The sequence below is a fragment of the Polypterus senegalus genome, chromosome 14 (assembly GCF_016835505.1).
Source record: "Polypterus senegalus isolate Bchr_013 chromosome 14, ASM1683550v1, whole genome shotgun sequence".
In the NCBI taxonomy this organism is placed as follows: domain Eukaryota; kingdom Metazoa; phylum Chordata; class Cladistia; order Polypteriformes; family Polypteridae; genus Polypterus; species Polypterus senegalus.
In genome coordinates, this window is record NC_053167.1 from 115,646,987 (window position 1) to 115,667,602 (window position 20,616).

Sequence of the window (20,616 nt, forward strand, 5' to 3'; positions counted from 1 at the left end):
CTTTACATTGAATCATTCATTTACTTGTATGTGCACTATTACTTCAGGTTTTTTTTGCTATCCTTTTTTTACTTGAGTGTTGTTTATCGTTGTGTATTCTTGTTTATTGCTGGAGGATTTGCAAAATATGTTTTTCATTGTACTGAGTACAAATGACAATAAAGCTGATGTTAAGTTAAAGTTAAGAAGTTAAATATGTATAGGTAACTGAGAATAATTAATGAAATTTTCCAGAATTCTGTCGTGCAACAGGTAGTCTTCTGTAATTGCTTCTAACAAATACTACCATCCATAATGATGAAATTGTGCCATCACCGTTGCATGGGAATGATACTGAAAAGGTATGTACTATAATTTTTTTGTAATAAATAATCTGGTATAATTGTCTTCCTTTTGTTTGGGATAGTTGCAGTAATAACAAGGGAACTGGGGAACTGTGTTCTCTTTTTATTATTTTTTTGAATAGATATTGAGTTTTCGTTCATCCATTTATTCAAATAAAAGCTTGCAACCATAGCAGCATTGGCATAAAACATCAACCAGTCCTAGATAATCCACAGCTAGGCATGTTAGCATAGCTACCCACATTCAAGAAAACCTCCATTCAATTTACCGATAGGCTGACGTACAATTAAACATACAGTCCATAATGAAAACCTTTACCTAGTATACAGCAGTTTGAAAGTCTGATCTCAAAGGAACTTTGGTTTCATGAAGAGGTTGGACTTTTCGGTATTTTGGTTTGAATTCCTTTACTATGCACAACAATAAAATGAAGTAATCATAACATTCTTTCATACCCTGAATATGTCTGGCATCCCTTCCAGGATTACGTTTGCCTTGGTGTGATGTTATATGATATACATGGGATTAAAAGGTGGATGGGCACATCTAAGACAGGTCCTTTAGTCCATCACATGGCACACTTACACCTAACAGTCGATCCATAGACACACAGGGAAAACATGGAAACACTGACCAAACTGGGAATCGAACCTGAGCTTGTGACGCTGTGAGGCAGGAATATTAGCTCTTAAGAACAGCTGTATTAAATAACATGATTAAATGTATAAGTGTCATGTCGGCTCAGTTTCTAGTCATTGATTGAAGACTACAGGACAAGGACAAACATGACTGTAATGTTTCCAACAGCAAACAGGCTTTATCATTGTAAAATAACAGTCAAATTTATAAAATAATGCAATCATAATTCACAAATAGTGCAATTCATTTGCAAAACAGCACAATTGCTTTTTTGTGGTGCAGTCAGCATCAGTAATAGACACACTAGTTATTGGTCACAGCCAATGCCTCATTTATTTAACACTAGAATTACCAAAGCTTATGAAAAATCATGTAAATCCGGCCCACCTTAAATCCGCTTGCACCTCTCTGTCAGCATCTTTTGTGTTGTAAATGTGTCGATAAGCCCAAGCAGCCTTCTATCCCATCCTCCCACCGCCGCAGAAACAGCAAAAACCTCTTCCAGCTCAAACCTTATTTATCAGGGAATGAGGTAGTACCTAGAGCTGTATAGACTAAAAAATATATTATCTGGAACACATGCATTTCATTTGTGTTCCGTGTCCACAGAGATCTACTTAAGTGTAGGATGACCGAAATGTTGAACACATACCTAAAAGACAAACTTTCTCCATGTTTTAGTACAAACAACAAAATTTTGACATGAAGTGTATAATGTGTAAAGACAACTCCAAATATCAAATAAGCACTTTCACAAAAAGTACAAATATAATAGAACAAGTGCGCTTTTATTCAAGGCTGTAACCGAAGAAAAAGAAATCGTGTTAGTGTATGTCCTTGTAGTGAATCCTTTGGTAGTGCAGCGGTTACAGCTGCTGACTCCTATTGAAAAGATTGCCAGTTCGAGTCTTCACGTGTTCCAGAAAAAACTTTGAGTAGTGAGCTGCTCTTATTATCACTATTATACAATTAAAACACACATTTGATTTGAATCTGTAACAGACGGTGTAAATGTATGGTACTTGTAAAGATTAGTATTTTTTTTATTCAGTTTTATTCTCTCAGTCGCATTCATGCTTGCCCCGATCTGGCACTGCTGTTTTCAAGTAAAGACGAGCTATAACATAGGTGAACTCAGATCGGAGAAAGAGAACAGAAGTCCACCCCGCAAGGAACTTCCACTCATATATAAGAACAACAACTTTAGCTGCTGGTGGAAGCTCCACGCAACTGTTGTTACGGCTCTGCCTTTGTCCAGAAACAGTTTCATAAGCTTTATGACCTTAGACTAGGAAAGTCTTTCTCCCGTAGGGCAACTGGGTTCTTTTCCTGAATAAGATCAAACACAGTTGCGTAGGGTGCGGCAGGAGTTTCCACCTCCTTTTGAATAGGATTACACTAACCTGATTTATTTTTCTTTTGTTATAGTCTTGAATAAAAGCACATTTGATTTGTATATTTGTACCTTTTGTGAAAATGCTTTTTTGATATTTGGACTTCAGTCTTCACACATTATACACTTCATGTCAAAATTTTGTTGTTTGTATTAAAACATTGAAAAAGTTTGCTTTTTAGGTATGTGCTCAGCATTTCTGTCATCCTACACTTATATAGATCTCTGTAGGCACGGAACACACATGAAATGCATGTGTTCCAAATAACGATATATTTTTTAGCCTATACAGCTCTAGGTACCTGACTCCCTGTTAAACAAGGCTTCAGTTGGTGAGGTTTTTGCAGTTTCTGCGGTGGTGTAAAGATGGGATAGCAGGCTGCATGAGCTTATCGAAACATTTACAAGACAAAAGAGCGGATTTAAGGTGGGACAGATTTACAAGTTTTTTCGTAAGCATTGGTAATTCCAGTGTTAAAAATAAGCCCTTGATTGATGACAAAATAAATTATCGATGTTGCACAAACAACTCATTTAACCCAAATCCCACCCCTAGATCATTATTTTGTTTGTTTCTCAATTGTGATTCGTTTAGTAAAAAAGGCTAAAATACTTAGTGAGAAATGAAGTGTGATTAGTAATGTTTGATGAGTGAAAAGTGAATAGTGATTAGTGACAAATGATGCATCATAAGTGAAAGTGATAAGCAAAAAATGAGTAGTGATGCATGATGAGTGAAAATTGTACATGAACGACAAGTGACTAATGAAGAGAGACAAATAACACAAAATACAGATAAATACTAATGCCTGATGATAGGAAATATGAAAAAAAAATGTCCTCAAAATCAAGTGTGATAATCTAGGATCCCCAAATGAGCTACATGCTTTATGAGAACATCTAATTCTATGCCCCCCAAAATAGTGGCTACTGAAAACAATTTTTTTTTTTGCTTGTACACTATGGAAATTCCAAGAAACATAATGTTCTTCCATTTGCTATTTAGCTGTACAGTATTACTTGCAAGGATAGCTCTGGCCTGCAATGACCTTAAATTATGAAATGTTGAATAGAATATCGATAGTGTCGAGCAAGCATGTCTGAAGTTTCCCTTCCAGGCTTCCTCCAACACTTCCTCCGACATCAGTGTTTTCTTATTTGACGACAATGGATATTGTATTCCCTGTGCTTCTGCTGTTTGGACTTCCAACCATATGATTTTAGATTCTCAACACACTGTATAGTAAAGGGCAGGAACAAGTCCTGTTTGACAGCAGAATGTTATAGGTTTTGTTTAATCATTGACATGGTAAGATTATTCTGTCAACCGTTTTGGAAATAACAACTGAAATAATACTGCATGTAAAGCAATACATCTAATTACTTTTTTCATCCGTTTTCCAACTCAATTTAAGTTATACATACCAATGCATTTTGGAGATGGTTCCCAGCCCTTTTGACGACAGGTTAGTTGTTGTTCTGTCGCTGGTCTGTAGCCATCACGACATGAATATGAAACTGAACTTGAACTTCCACTGTATTGGTGAAATTCAATGTTTTCATCATGTCCTAATGTTGAGCATGTGATTACTGAAAAAAAGAATTTTATTACAGTTGTTTAATTTTTGTCATTACATCAAAGGAACAATCAACTGGGTGTAAGTACTAACAATACTAGGCTGATAAAACCAGTAGGTGAAATAAGCCAAACAGAATGACATACATCTCACACACATACACCTTCCCGATTCAATTCAGGCTTATGGAGACTTGCGCCTAACCCCGCAGCATTTAACAAAAGGCTGGAAATAATCGTGGGTAGAGCACCAGTCCATAACATAAGAGCAGACTCTTAGCAAATACCATTAATGAAAGAGATAAAAAATAGAAGAAATCATCATATCTCCCCCATTTTAGCCTCTCTCCAGTCACTACTGTTGAGGTGTCACACTGATTTTAAAATCTTGTTGTTCGTTTTTAAAGCCTTGCATGGTCTCGTCTCCAAAATATATCTGTGACCTCCTTCACCCCTAAGTGGCACCAAGAGCAACTTCTCCTTGTAGTGCCAAGATCTCGGCTGAAGTCTAAAGGAGACAGAGCCTTCTCAGTTGTTGCTCCTAGGTGTTTGAATGACTTGCCTTTTCACATCAGGTCTTCATCCTCTATTGAGGTTTTTAAAAGTTTGCTTAAGACTTACTTGTTTTCTTCTTCTTTTCACTGTGTATAATGGGATTGTGCTGGATTGTATAATTGGTTGTTTTATTAATCTGCTTCTGCATGATTGTTTGCATTGTGTTTACTATGATGCTTCTTTGTACAGCACTTTGGTGCAACCTCTGTTGTTTTAAATGTGCCTTTATAAATAAAAAATCTAAAAAAATCTAAATCTAGATAAATGATCTAACTAGAAAAGTGCTCACAAAAATTGTGTTTATTTTTTGTTGCAAAAACTGAAGTGGTGAGCTTCTTTTTTTGGTTTAAAAACAATGAACCAAGTATAAAGTATAAGAAATATCTTTCAAGGTGAATTGGATCTATTTTTTAATTTTTTACTTAGCTGTCATGTCGTGTGTCTAGGATTCTAATTCCAAATATTAAAATTCGAAAATTTTAATTTGCAGTCTAGAAGTGTGTCTTTCTCTGATCATGTGCAGCCACATATCATATTGCATTTGACATACTGATTCATAATTCTAAAAAAATCTATTAGCAGACTAGACAGTTATTATTGATCTTTGTTTTCAATTTTTCTTACGTTCCTCCTCATACATATTTTTTTGTTTGTTTTGTTTGCTCTCTCTGGATGACTGGGCCTTCAACCCCATAGCACCCAGACTTAGAATGACCTCCCAAAATAATTACGTCAGCTGACTCCATTCATTCTTTTAAAAAACAACTTAAAAACTCATCTGTTCAGGAAGACTTTTAACTTAACCTAACATACTGACTCTCAGGATAATTTATGTGTGTTATATTACAAATTATATTATTTGCTTGGTGTTCTCTTCTAGTACTGTATTTAGTATTTAATTATATTTAATGCTTTGGATGCTCTGTATTTATCTGTTTTTAATGTTCTATGCGGATATTATTTGTATCCAATGTTACAAATACCCCACTGTTCTCGCTGAGACTCTGTGAAGCACCTTTCGCAATAATAATAATTCCTTACATTTATATTGCACTTTTCTCACTACTCAGAGTGTTTTGCGAATGTTCAATTTCTTTCAACAAGAAAAAGTGTAAATTTGGTGTAAAATAAATATACTGTACAAATACGAAAATGTCAGCATAAATACAACAGGAAAGAGATGCCTAGTGCTATACTGATTGATGCAGATTTAGTCTGCCTTTTAAGTAAGATATGTATTGTCATCACTATTGCTGGATTCAATGAATGGTTGAGTTTTAGTTTGTTTTAGAACTGTTTTTATAGCTTTTCGATTAAACCCCATTTTTAAACCCTAGTCTTTAATATTGATGAGTCACCTTAGAGTAGCAAAACACATAGAAATAGTCATGATTTTTGATCCACTAGATGACAGGAGAATACTCTCCTGAGTGTTATTTGGGTTTAGCACTATATATTGCTTCATACTAGCTTATCCTGAGAGACACTCGAAGTTAACCTTATTTTTGCAGAATTTCATTCCTGAGAGACATTCGGTGTTAATGCCAAGGAGGTTAAACTTAACTTCCTTTGACTTGCACTCAATAGAGCTTTCATGCTATTGGTCTTCTTAGTGACTTCTGCCTGGATATACAGTAGATATCAATAGGTCCATTCTATGAAGCCTCTAAAGGAACATGAGGGGAAAAAATGCATTTCTCATACTCGCAAGATCTTTTCTTGAATGCAAGAGAAAGTTTTGTGTGCTAATGGCAAAATATTCTATGCTCACATGAACTTTATGTGTGAGCACGAGACTCATGAGATATTATTGCATGCACATGACAAAGCTTTCGATGTAGAAAATACTGCAAGCTTCAAATGCCGAGTGTCTTGGAAAAAAGGGACAGAAATGTGTTTGATTTAGACCCACATCCTGTCAATCCCAGAAGGCAGCAGTTGTGATTGAGATTCCTACTACATGAACAAAGGAGAAAATGGTTTGAGGTCAAGAAATGTTCCAGAGGAAGACATTGAGGATCTTGATGCATTTATTGGAAAGGCCCAGCGTAAAATATAGGTCAATGAATTCCTTGTCCCTGTCACAATAAAACAGTTAGAGCTACGGAAGCAGAACAGGTCTACCAGATCTACATAGAGCCCATAGAAGGACTCATTTATCCCAGAAACACTATTGTGTATCTACACAAAAAAATCTCACAGTACATGAAGCTTTTTCATGCAAATATGATCTTGTGCACATGAGAAATACCATTTTTTTACTCATGTCTCTTTAGGTGCTTCATACCATTTCTGTATCATAAGGTGAATCTTCACTTTTCAGATTAGATTACCTAATATTTATATATTTTACATATAAAATGTTAAAATTTATACAATGTGAACTTCATCGGCCTTGCATTTTCCCAAGTTTGAATTCAGTCTAGATCCAGGAAAAGACTATGCTGATTAAACAGAGGGGTTGCTCAAGTTCAGTCCTGGACAGTAGTAGAGTTTTGTTATAACAAAGTTTAGTAATTGCTCATAACAGTAGTTGTTATTTAGCAACTGATTAATAAACAGGGAATACTGTGTTTAAAACTAAATAAAGCAATATTCTTTTAATTAAGAAATTATATTGGAGCAAAGACCGAGCAAAGACTCTTCTGTTGCCTTCAATGACTGAACTTTAATCACCCCTACCTGAAGGCGGCATCTTTCCACTTTGTCTAGATTCATGTTGACTACCTTGTTAATTACAATATTTTTCAAGCCATTTATATAAATGAACCCCAGCCTAAATCAGGCCAGGGGCAGGCCACTTTTAACATGATCTAATTCTGAACTTCTTGCACTTCTATTTTCAGATATAATGCCTTTCAGAATCAAGAATTATATTTAATTATCACATTGATAAACTTATTTTATCACTTATTTTATTAGTTTCATTTTCATTTCATGTTTCATCAGGGTTTATATGAAGGATGTTGAAAAAGTTTCCACACTGTTATATTTTCGTTGGAAATGGTAAAGGCGAGAGGAGTAGTAATTGGGCATTAAAAAGTTGAAATGACGCTAGGAAAATTGCATCACAGACTAAGATGACTATGTAGAAAAGTGACGTAATTGGTTTTTGAAATTCTTAATAAATAGAGTTAAAAAATAGTGCTAAAACATTTTGAACATCCCCGTATTTTCATTTTATTGTAAGTGCAAAGCCCTAATGGAAAACTCTTACACCAAAGCTTTCTCATTTGCTTTTTATTAAAATTTGCTAGAGATCATTAAGATATCTTCATTATCTATTAAATTTTAAGAAAGTCAATAAAAATAAACAAAGATATATTTACCTTCACAGGCTGGACCCTGATTCCATCCGCGTTCTGTACAGGTTAAAGTAGTAGTAGTTGTAGGTTTAAAGTTTTCTTGACAAGCGTATGACATGGTTTCTTTAAATGTATATTGTTCTTTTCCATTTATGACATATCCTCCGGGTATATTTGGTTTATTACAGATAATTTCTTGAAGAAAATACAAAATGAAAATGTAATAAAATCTTAAAATATCAATCAAAACACCATCAGGCATCTATTTTTAACAAAAAATAAGAAAAATAAAAATATATTGCATTCACATTTCAAGCATCCAATAAGTTAAAAAAAATAGATTGAAATTACTTGGAGTGTTACCAGGAATTCATTCACTAGGTTATATAAAGGCTGCCTGTGTTTTTATGTCTTAAATACAGTATATGGCATTCCTGCTCCTACTTACTACTCACTTATCTAAAAATGTGAAAGTATATTTTGCATTGTACGTTTGTGAAAGGCTTCTGAAAATCAAACCTTAGCCCACTCATACCTGCTGCATTGCAACTCAAACCCACCTGTACCCACTGCAGATCTGTAGAAGTATGTTAGTACATCCTACATCAGTAAAATAGGATTTCTGTTTCCTGATGCTGGACTTTAAAAACTACTGTAGCCACATTCATCTCTTCTATTCTGTTTGAGGTGAGAAGCCACCCAACCACTGCAGAGCAAAAAGCTTCCAGACTTTCCAACCATAAAACCTTGGAGCTGGATGCCGTGATCTAGCTTTAAGATCCACTCTGCCAAGTCAGGCTCTATCCCAATGACTGAGACCAGTCTGGGAAGAAGCCTTACTTCAAGGAGGGACCTTCAGTGCCTAGACTCTTCTGCCAGAAAGACAAATGCTTTTCCCTGTGAAGTTGTGGAGGACACAGCAAAGGGCCTAAGAGCGAGCGGAGGAAGGCAAAACCACACCTTAACACAGATAAAGAACCATGTTGCAGACGCTAAGTGAACTCTAATGCAAGAACAGTCCTCCACTTGAACCTGAAGCAACCACACACAACTCCACAAAACGGCAGATATCATCCTTGAATGCCGGATATAGCAAAGCTATTTATCTGTACGAAGATAAATTAGAACTCTAAATAGCCAGTAAACAGCCAGTGTTATGCTTGTCTGTCTCATTTGTCTTTTATCCTGTCCTTCATGTTAATTTATATGCAGCTATCACATTTATGTAATCCTTGTGTTTATCAATATACTGTATTATTCTGTTTTTTAAAATGAATGTGCTTCAGTTACCGTGATATAAGTGTAACGGCCGGAAATTCCGCCAAGAGGAAAAGGTTAGGAAAATATAATGGGAGCCTTACCAAATTATCTAAATAATTACTGGCATTGCGAAAGGCAAAACTGATCATTGATTAACTGGTTAACATCAGCCAATCGATTATTTTTCTCACATTATGCACATTTTCCTACACTGCTGCCGTGACCTTCACCAAGAAAAAAACGGTTGAGAAGATGAGTTGATGTGACGAGTACGGCCTGTCATCACTTTGAACTACGAAACTGGGCACAGCATGTGGGTAGATGCATTGCGTGTCCTTTTGTCCTTTGACCTTTCAACAAAAGAATTTAAGCTTATTGACTGACAGTATAGTTAAGGCCAGGAAGCTGGAACACATTTTACAAGGCCAAAACAACTTTCTCTTTGACATCAACATTTTCAAGATTAAAAATCAAGTCTGTTATAGGTTTAACTATTCAATAGTTTTACAGCAACAAGTGAAATAATATGTAAAACAATACTTTTAAATATTTTTTTAGCATTTTCCTGATTAAAAGCATACATACCAGTGCATTTGGGTGAAGGGTCCCAGCCCTTTATGCCACAGGTTATCCGTGTATCTGTCTCTTGCTTCAATCCATAAGCGCATGAGTACTGTATTACTTCGTGTTCAGAAAATGAATATGAATATGACCATGACCATCCTTGACTGATGCGGCGTTTCTCTGGATTAAATATAATTCTTCTGTCCTCTGTTCTTGTGGAGCACATGATTACTAAAAGAAGAGAATTATAACCATTGTTTAATTATTGTTTACACATAAAAGAAATACCAATTCTACTTATTGAATGTAAAAACTAATCAGAATTAACTGATCATACCCAGTGGGAATTACATATATAGGTCGGGCATCCGGTGTAAAATATTACCAGATCTATATCTCTCTCTCTCTTTCTCTCTGTATATATATATTACTCAAGAAAATTAAAGGAACACTTTGAAAACCCATCAGATTTCAATGGGAAAAAAATCCTACTGGATATCTCTACTGATATGGACTGATATGGTAATGTGTTAGGAATGAAAGGATGCCACATTGTTTGATGGAAATGAAAATTTTCAACCTACAGATGGCTGAATTCAAAGACACCCCGAAAATCAAAGTGAAATAATGATATGGCAGGCAGGCCCATTTTGCCGAAATTTTTATTGCAGCAACTCAAAATCGTACTCAGTAGTTTGTACGGCCTCCACGTGCTTGTATGCATGCCTGATAATGTGTGGGAAGAGGCATGCTCCTAATGAGACAACGGATGGGACCTGGGGGATCTCCTCCCACATCTGGACCAGGGCATCACTGAGCTCCTGGACAGTCGGAGGTGCAACCTGGCATTGTTAGATGGATTGAAACATAATGTCCCACAGGTTTTCTATTGGATTTAGGTCAGGCAAGCGTGGGGGCCAGTCAAAGGTATCAATTCCTTCATTCTCGAGGAACTGCCTGCATACTCTCACCACATGAGGCTGGGTATTGTCATGCAGCTGGAAGAACCCAGGACCCACTGCACCACCATAGGGTCTGACAGTGGATTCAAGGATTTCATCCCGATACCTAATGTCAGTCAAGATGCCATTGTCTAGCATGTAGAGGTCTGTGTGTCGCTCCATGGATATGCCTCCCCACACCATCACTGACCCACGATCAAACCAGTCATGCTGAACAATGTTACAGTCAGCATAACATTCGCCACGGCTTCTCCAGACCCTTTCACGTCTGTCACATGTGCTCAGGATGAACCTGCTTTCATCTGTTAAAAGTACAGGGTGCCAATGGTGGACCTGCCAATTCTGGTATTCTATGGCAAATGCCAATCAAGCTCCATGGTGCCGGGTAATGAGCACAGTGCCCACTAGAAGACATCAGGCCCTCAGACCACCCTCATGAAGTCTATTTCAGATTGTTTGGTCAGAGACTTTCACACCAGTGGCCTGCTGGAGGTCATTTTGTAGGGCTCTGGCAGTGCTCATCCTATTCCTCCTTGCCCAAAGGAGCAGATACCAGTCTTGCTGATGGGTTAAGGACCTTCTATGGCCCTGTCAAGCTCTCCTAGAGTAACTGCCTGTCTCCTGGAATCTCCTCCATGCCCTTGAGGCTATGCTGGAATACACAGCAAACCTTCTGGCAACGGCACACATTGATGTGCCATCCTGGAGAAGTTGGACTACCTGTGCAACCTCTGTAGGGTCCAGGTATTGCCTCATGCTACCAGTAGTGACATTCACAGTGGCCAAATGCAAAACTAGTGACAAAAATAGTCAGAAAAGATTAGGAGGGAATAATGTTAGTGGCCTCCATCTGTTAAACCATTCCTGTTTTGGGGGTCGTCTCATTGTGGCCCCTCTAGTGCACATGTTAATTTCATTAACACTGAAGTTTCAGTGACTTGATGCTCTGATTAAAAAGTGTATATATATATATATACAGTGGTGTGAAAAACTATTTGCCCCCTTCCTGCATGATGTCTAGCTTTTGAAGTGCTTTTGGTCTACTTCTCTGTGTCAGGCAGCTCCTATTTAAGTGATTTCTTGATTGAAACAAGTGTGGCAGTAATCAGGCCTGGGGGTGGCTACGGAAATTGAACTCAGGTGTGATACACCACAGTTAGGTTATTTTTTAACAAGGGGGCAATTACTTTTTCACACAGGGCCATGTAGGTTTGGATTTTTTTTTCTCCCTAAATAATAAAAACCACCATTTACAAACTGCATTTTGTGTTTATTTGTGTTATATTTGACTAATGGTTAAATGTGTTTGATGATCAGAAACATTTTGTGTGACAAACATGCAAAAGAATAAGAAATCAGGAAGGGGGCAAATAGTTTTTCACACCACTGTATATATATATATATATATATATATATATATATATATATATGAATAACTTTTCAATCAGAGTGTATACATATATATACACTGCTCACAAAAATTAAAGGAACACTTTAAAGAAACACATTAGATACATCAGATCTCAATATGAAGTTGGATATCTATACAAATAATGACAGGGCAATGTCTTAGGAACAAAAGGATTCCAAGTCTTTTAATGGAAATAAAAGTTTTCTGCCTACAGAGGGCTCAATTGTGTAGACACCCTAAAATCAGAGTGAAATGAAGATGTGGCAGGCTAGTCCATTTTTTCAAAAACTTAATTTCTGCTACTCAAAATACTTTTCAGTATCTTGTGTGGCCCCCACGAGCTTGTATGCATGCTTGACAACGTCGGGGCATGCTCCTAATGAGACGACGGATGGTGTCTTGTGGCATTTCCTCCCAGATTTGTATGAGGGCATCCCTGAGCTGTTGTACAGTCTGAGGAGCAACCTGGCGACGCCTAAAGGACCGAAACATAATGTCCCACAGATGTTCTATTGGGTTTAAGTCAGGGGATCGTGAAGGCCATTCAATTGTTTCAATTTGTTCATCCTCCAGGTACTGCCTGCATACTCTTGCCACATGAGGCCGGGCATTGTCGTGCATTAGGAGGAAACCAGGACCTACTGCACCAGCGTAGGGTCTGACAATGAGTTCAAGGATTTCATCTCGATACCTTATGGCAGTCAGAGCACCATTTCCTACGCAGTAGATGTCTGTGCGTCCCTCCATGGATATGCCTCCCCAGACCATCACTGACCCACCACCAAACCTGTCATGTTGAACAACGTTGCAGGCAGCATATCGTTCTCCTTGTCTTCTCCAGACTCTTTCACGTCTATCACAGCTGCTCAGGGTGAACCTGCTCGTCTGTAAAAGTACAGAGCCAGTGGCGGACTTGCCAATTCTGGTGTTCTTGAGCAAATGTCAGTCGAGCTCCACGGTGCTGGGCAGTGAGCACAGGGCCCACTACAGGACGTCGGGCCCTCAGGCCATCTTCATGAAGTCTGTTCCTGATTGTTTGGGTAGAGACATTCACACCAGTGGCCCTCTGGAGGTCATTCTGTAGGGCACGAGCAGTGCTCAGCCTGTTCCGCCTTGCACAAAGGAGCAGGTATCGGTCCTGCTGATGGGTTGAGGACCTTCTACGGCCTTGTCCAGCTCTCCGAGAATAACAGCCAGTCTCCTGAAATCTCCTCCATGTTCTGGAGATTGTGCTGGGAGCACAATTAAACCTTCTTGCTGCAGCACGTGTGGATGTGCCATCCTGGAGAAGTTGGACAACCTGTGCAACTTCTGTAGGGTTAAGGAATCGCCTCATACTGCCAGTAGAGATAATTACTCAAGCCAAAACTAGCACGAGTGGAAAACCAGCCAAAAAAGATCAAGAGGGAGAAACTTGAAATGGCCTCCACATGTAAAACCAAGTCCTGTTTTGAGGGTTTTCTAATTGTTGCCACTTTAGTGCACCTGTCGTTAAGTCCATGAACACCAATACAGCTGAAAGTGATTAACAATGACCTCAGCTGCTTAACCAACCAGAAAATTATCAGACAGGTTTAATTGATTTCATGCCAGGCCCAATAAAAAAAGTGTTCCTTTAATTTTTGTGAGCAGTGTATATATACACACAGCATATGCAAATACATTACCTGACCACTCCAATCCAATTCAGATTCATAAATGGGCTGGTGCTACAAAACTTATCCCAGCACTGCAGCAGCTGGTAAAAAGTCAGAAATATCCCAGTGCAGGGCACCAGTCCAAAGAAAGGAAAAAATGAGAGGAGGAGCCAGCAGACTCTTAAAAAACATCACAAAAAGGAAAGAAACACTATCTAATGAAAAAAGAGTTCACAAGACTTCTACTTATTTGGCAACAACTGAACTGCATTCCTTTTTGTTTCCAAACAGCTTATTTTGAAGCCTATACATATATTCATTTAATTCATTCTAGGTCATTCAAGATGAATTTAGGATCTCAATTTGCACTCTGTATTCCTTTCCTTTAAGTGTTCAGGATTCAGGTTTCAAATGTTTAAACAATTTGTCTTTCTGTGATTAGCTGCAGTCACAGATCCTGCTACTTGTTACATGAAGATTCATAATCTAAAAAAAAATCAAGTAGTAGATTGTGTGCAGTGTGAAATATCTTTAACTAGCAAAATACCCACGATTCGCAGCGGAGAAGTAGTGTGTTATAAAAGTTATGAAAAAGAAAAGGAAACATTATTAAAAATAACGTACCATGATTGTCAATGTAATTGTCGTAGGCTTATTTTAGTATTGAGAGTGAATTTGATCATTGTAAAGAGTTTAATTTATGATTGTAAAGGTTGTGTATGAGAAATGCACATTTTTAGAATGTAAGGATCTCTTTGTAAATGACGTTTGCTGTTCTGCCCTTTGGCTGTAAAAAGACCAAACTGTCTGCTGAGCTTGAGCATGCAACGTACAGTTGGCCATGTGAGAAGCAATCTTGTGTCAAGTCAATGCCAACCTTTTTTATAGTCTGGCCCTGTGATTTATTTATTGTCATAGTGAAACAGACCCTTACTGGAAATTGTGGGCGTTTGAATTGGAATAGGAGATCAGAGGGTATGAGAGGGATGCACGGAATAAATACAGTCTTTCCAAACCAGTTCCAGTTGTCTCAATGAGGTTCTTATGTCGAGATTTGATCTGAAGCCTGGTACCGTTACAAAGTTTTGGTGGTTGTAAGTTTCATAGTAACATAATTGGTGCACCAACCTTCAAAAGAAGAGTATGCGGAGGCATGCCTGGAGGACTAAGAGTGTGAAGAAACTTAATGAAAAGGCAGGAGTCACCAGCAAGAAGACATGAAGGAATGCAAACAATAACAGGCTTGAAGCAGTGGACTAAAGAAGAAGGGAGCAGTGAGCACTACGAACAGCTGAAGAAAGTAAGGTAGAGAGAGAGGAGGCCCATGAGCGTGGGATGTTGTTAATGTACAGTATATGGTCAGGGAGCCAACCAAGTGTTAGGTGCGTGGACAGCAGCCATGCAGAAAAAGGAAGGGGGAACCAGGGGTGGCCCTTGTGTGTCTCTGCCATGAAATAAATCCTCTGTTAACAGAAATAAGGAATGAAGCTGCCAAAACGAGAGGTCAGTTCTGAAAGTTCCTTACAGCATAATGATGAGAACCGCCAAAAAGAAGACATTATTTTTGAAAGTTTTTTATGGGGCACGACGCGAAATGAAATATACTTAACGGTTGTAAGTACAGTGTAAAGGATGAGCATAGGAAAATATGGGCTTCCTACATATATTGGTAGTCGCAGAAATAATGAGGACGTGTTTCCCCTATCTATATATACAGTTTAAGTGTTACAAAAGTTAAGTGTGTTTCATGTCCTATTACAACACCCCAGGGGGTGGGGGGGGGAGGGGGATCGAGGAAATGTGTGTAAGTACACTGCATGGAATCAGTATGCAAAACTTCAGCTTCCCTCCTATATGGAAGTTTGAACCGGGGACAGAAGTTTAAAAGTTACTCTAGGATTAATTCTATGCTGTGCCCATTGACTTCCAACATGACGTAGATATGCAAATCTTGCACTCAATACGGTACAGTGCCCTCGGCAGGATACTGAGAGCACTGCACCTCCAATCTCAGATGTAGATTCCCATAAGGCCTGATCCACAAGACAGCTCCTGGGCTGCTTGTCCTTATTTAAAAATGACATGGCTCTATTTGCTAATGTTTCTCATGGTCATGACCATTTGCGAGAAGCACATTCATTATTAGATAGATAGATAGATAGATAGATAGATAGATAGATAGATAGATAGATAGATAGATAGATAGATACTTTATTAATCCCAAGGGGAAATTCACATAATCCAGCAGCAGTATACTGATACAAAGAAACAATATTAAATTAAATAGTAATAAAAATGAAAAGAATTAAAATAAAATTAATGTTCGCATTTACTCCCCCAGGTGGAATTGAAGAGTCGCATAGTGTGGGGGAGGAACGATCTCCTCAGTCTGTCAGTGGAACAGGACAGTGACAAAAGTCTGTCACTGAAGCTACTCCTCTGCCTGGAGATGACACTGTTAAGTGGATGCAGTGGATTCTTCATGATTGACAGGAGTTTGCTTAGTGCCCGTCGCTCTGCCACAGATGTTAAACTGTCCAACTTTAATCCTACAATGGAGCCTGCCTTCTTAACAAGTTTGTCCAGGCGTGAGGCGTCTTTCATCTTTATGCTGCCACCCCAGCACACCACCGCGTAGAAGAGGGCACTCGCCACAACCGTCTGGTAGAACATCTGCAGCATCTTACTGCAGATGTTGAAGGATGCCAACCTTCTCAGAAAGTATAGTCTGCTCTGACCTTTCTTACATAGAGCATCAGTATTGGCAGTCCAGTCCAATTTGTCATCCAGCTGCACTCCCAGATATTTAAAGGTCTGCACCCTCTGCACACAGTCACCTCTGATGATCACAGGGTCCATGAGGGGCCTGGGCCTCCTAAAATCCACCACCAGCTCCTTGGTCTTGCTGGTGTTAAGGTGTAAGTGGTTTGAGTCGCACCATTTAACAAAGTCTTTGATTAACTTTCTGTACTCCTCCTCCTGCAGCCCACAATAGCAGTGTCATCAGCTAACTTTTGCACGTGGCAGGACTCGAGTCATATTGGAAGTCTGATGTATATAGATTGAACAGGACCGAGAAAGTACAGTCCCCTGCGTGCCCCTGTATTGCTGCACACAATGTCAGACCTGCAGTTCCCAAGACGCACATATTGAGGTCTGTCTGTAAGATAGTCCACAATCCATGCCACAAGGTGTGAATCTACTCCCATCTCTGTCAGCTTGTCTCTAAGGAGCAGAGGTTGGATGGTGTTGAAGGCGCTAGAGAAGTCCAAAAACATAATTCTTACAGCACCACTGCCTCTGTCCAGGTGGGAGAGGGATCGATGAAGCATATAGATGATGGCATCCTCCGCTCCCACCTTCTCCTGGTATGCGAACTGCAGAGGGTCGAGGGCGTGACGGACCTGTGGCCTCAGGTGGTGAAGCAGCAGCCGCTCCATGGTCTTCATCAGATGTGACGTCAGAGCAACAGGCCGGAAGTCATTCAGCTCACTAGGACGTGATACCTTTGGGACAGGAGTGATACAAGATGTTTTCCAAAGCCTTGGGACTCTCCCTGTTCCAGGCTCAGGTTGAAGATGCGCTGTAGAGGACTCCCCAGTTCCAACGCACAGGCCTTCAGCAATCGTGGCGATACACCATCTGGACCCGCTGCTTTGCTGGCACAAAGTCTTTTCAGCTCTCTGCTCACCTGGGCTGCTGTAATTGTGGGTGGGGATGTCTCACCTATGCTGGTATCAGCAGAAGGATGGTTGGAGGATGCAGTACTCGAGGTGAGAGTGGGTTACTGTGATCAAACCTATTAAAGAAGTTGTTCATTTGGTTTGCTCTCTCCACGTCTGTCTCGATGGCGGCACCCCGCTTCGAGCTGCAGCCAGTGATAATCTTCATCCCATCCCACACTTCCTTCATACTGTTGTTCTGCAACTTCTGCTCCAGCTTTCTCCTGTACTGCTCTTTCGCCCTGAGCTGGACTCGAGTTCCTTCTGCACGCACTTCAGCTCATGCTTATCACCACCTTTAAAAGCCCTTTTCTTCTGGTTCAAAAGGCCCTTGATGTCACTTGTAATCCATGGCTTGTTGTTAGCATAGCAGCATACTGTTCTTACTGGAACTACAATGTCCATACAGAAGTTGATGTAATCAGTTGTGCATTCAACAGCCTCTTCAATGTTCTCACTATGTGACTCAGCAATATATCCCAGTCTGTAGTTCCAAAGCAGTCTCTCAGAGCCTGCTCTGCCTCAGGGACCACTTCCTGAATGAGCGTGTGGTTGTAGGTAGCGCCTCACTCTTGGTTTGTATTGAGGCTGAAGCAGAACCAGGTTATGATCTGCTTTCCCAAGCGCAGGCAGTGGGGTGGCGCTGTATGCGTCTTTAACGCTTGCATATAGTAGGTCAATAGTCCTGTTTCCCGAGTGTTACAATCCACATACTGGGAGAAGGCAGGTAATGTTTTGTCCAGCGTTACATGGTTAAAGTCTCCAGCGATTAGCACAAGTGCCTCAGGGTGCTGCGTTTGTAACTTAGCAACTGCGGAATGGATGATGTCACTCGCCATCTCGCGCTCGCTTGAGGGGATGTAAACAATAACAACAATCACGTGTCCAAACTCTCTGGGCAAGTAATAGGGGCGCAGACTTACGGCCAACAGTTCGATGTCCCTGCAGCAAGTGGAGATTTTAACGTTTACATGTCCTGAGTTGCACCACTTTGTATTGACATAGAGAGCGAGTCCTCCTCCTTTCTTCTTTCCACAGGTACTTGCGTCTCTGTCCGCTCTAACTGTGCTAAACCCGGGTAGCTCCACGTTAGCATCTGGGATGATAGACGTTAGCCACGTTTCACTAAAACACAGCAAGCTGCATTCTCTGTAGGTTCTGACATTTTTCACCAGCACAGCCAGTTCGTCGATCTTATTTGGTAGTGAGTTCACATTTCCCAGGATCACAGAAGGCACCGACGGTTTATAACGCCATTTTCTCTCAAGTTGTCTCAATTTAATCTTATTTTTATCTTTGCGCTCGGCTGCCCCGATATCGCCTTCTTACCTCGTCAGGTAAATAAGGAACCACACCGGCACAAGCATTTCTTCTCAGTGCTTTAAGCTGACTACTTGAATAGGCGATTCTCGGAGTGTAACAATCCATGTCAAATAGTAAAATAGTAAAAATGTGTAAAAGTGTCCAGGGAGCAATTCCACATAAAAGAAAGTGGTAGAAGTGATCAGTTAAATAGAGAAAAATAGAGATAAAAAGGTAAAAAGATAAAGTCATATACGGAGCTGCTGGAAAGGCTGCCACTCGGATGCGGCGCCGGAAAAAATAACATACTATTCCAGATGAGGGCAGCACGGTGGCGAAGTGCTAGCACTGCTGCCTTGCTTCCCGGGTCCTCCCTGTGTGGAGTTTGCATGTTCTCCCCGTGTCTGTGTTGGTTTCTTCCGGTTGCTCCGGTTTCCTCCCACAGTCCAAAGACATGCAGGTTAGGTGGATTGGCGATTCTAAATTGTCCCTAGTGTGTGCTTAGTGTGTGGATGTGGGTGGGTGTGTGTGCCCTGCGGGGGGCTGGCGCCATGCCCAGGGTTTGTTCCTGCCTTGCGCCCTGTGCTTGCTGGGATTGACTCCAGCAGACCCCCAAGACCTTGTGTTAGGATATAGCGGGTTGGACAATGACTGACTGACTCACTGACTACTCCAGATGAGCATAGAAACTCCATTACCCCAGCAATTCTAGATCATTTCCCTGGGACTCAGTAAAAATGGTCAATAAAAATAACTCATCTGGTCAGATTATCCTTCATCTTGTCATCAACAGGTAGATCAACTGAGGTGTACCAAATACCAGAAGACGTCTGCATCTCACAATGTTTGTTTTGCACAAAAAATTTTTTATGTTGGGTCTAATATAATATGGGGTGAACGGTTCTCCCATGGCTTACTTCTGCTGATTTCCAAAGTAAATTACAGTCAATACAAAAAATCTGAAAGGTCACCTCCATCCTGTACTTAGGCATTTCTATCCTTATTGTAGTGTTATGTTAGGATAACAATGTCTCCATACACACGGCACAAGAGGTAGTCAATGAGTGGTTTGAAAAGTAATGAAATCTGTACAGTAAGGTTACAAAGATTACTCCAGTCACCACATCTTGAGTCAGGAATTTATTAAAAGCACCTGAGACAATGTATTCTGCCACCCTCATCGAAATAACACAAAATGGAATTTCTCAAATGAGAATGGTGATACATTCTTCTTAAATTTTGTTACATTTTTCTTGTCCTTTACTTCCAAACACTTGGAGTCTGTGCAAAGTTAATTTATGGATTTCGTTCACCTTGTCGTTTAACCTTTTAGTGTTTTCCTTTCAGTTACTGTACTGTACTGTACATGTGCCTGAGATCTGAGTATGCCAGTATGATATGTACTTCACATTTTCCAGTCATGAATCTTAAAAATCAGAACAGTAACACTTGTTGATAATAAATAAATTAGCAATGTAATCTGCTCCAAGCAGAATAACTAATGACAACTAACCAAAAAAAACAAAAAACAAAAAAAAAAACAAATCAAATACAAATGTGACTGCATAATAGACACAGGCAAGTGATGGTGAAGATGGACCACTTGTATTTTTTATGAACATATTGCTCTAAAATGTTTATATGCTATTTCTGATATTTATGGAGATGCACACATATAGCATAACTTCATCCAATCAATGAACTTACGTTCACAAAGTGCTTCTGGATTCCAGCCGTCTTCTGTACAAATAAGCGTGTCCCGTTGTTCATTAGTAGGAGTTTTATAACCAGTCTGACATTCCAGAACAACCTTCTCACCAATGTTATATTTGAATTTGTCATAGTAACCAACTTGTTGAGTGTTAGGCCGTTCACATGTAAGTGCTGTAAGATCAAAACATATTTCATTACAATGATTTATTCTTATAAAGCACACCACCAAGTA

At 39.6% G+C, this 20,616-nt stretch overlaps 1 protein-coding gene across 1 annotated transcript in view; it reads right to left on the reverse strand.

The window, feature by feature from the left end:
• Positions 1-20,616, reverse strand: part of cfh (complement factor H) — a 115,976-nt gene that overhangs the window by 35,196 nt on the left and 60,164 nt on the right. Inside the window, exons 7-10 of the mRNA XM_039776606.1 lie at positions 20,379-20,555; positions 9,659-9,868; positions 7,838-8,008; positions 3,803-3,967 (exon numbers count right to left, since the gene is read on the reverse strand). Of these exons, the coding sequence (XP_039632540.1) occupies positions 3,803-3,967; positions 7,838-8,008; positions 9,659-9,868; positions 20,379-20,555 (723 nt within the window). The remainder of the gene's footprint in view (positions 1-3,802; positions 3,968-7,837; positions 8,009-9,658; positions 9,869-20,378; positions 20,556-20,616) is intronic.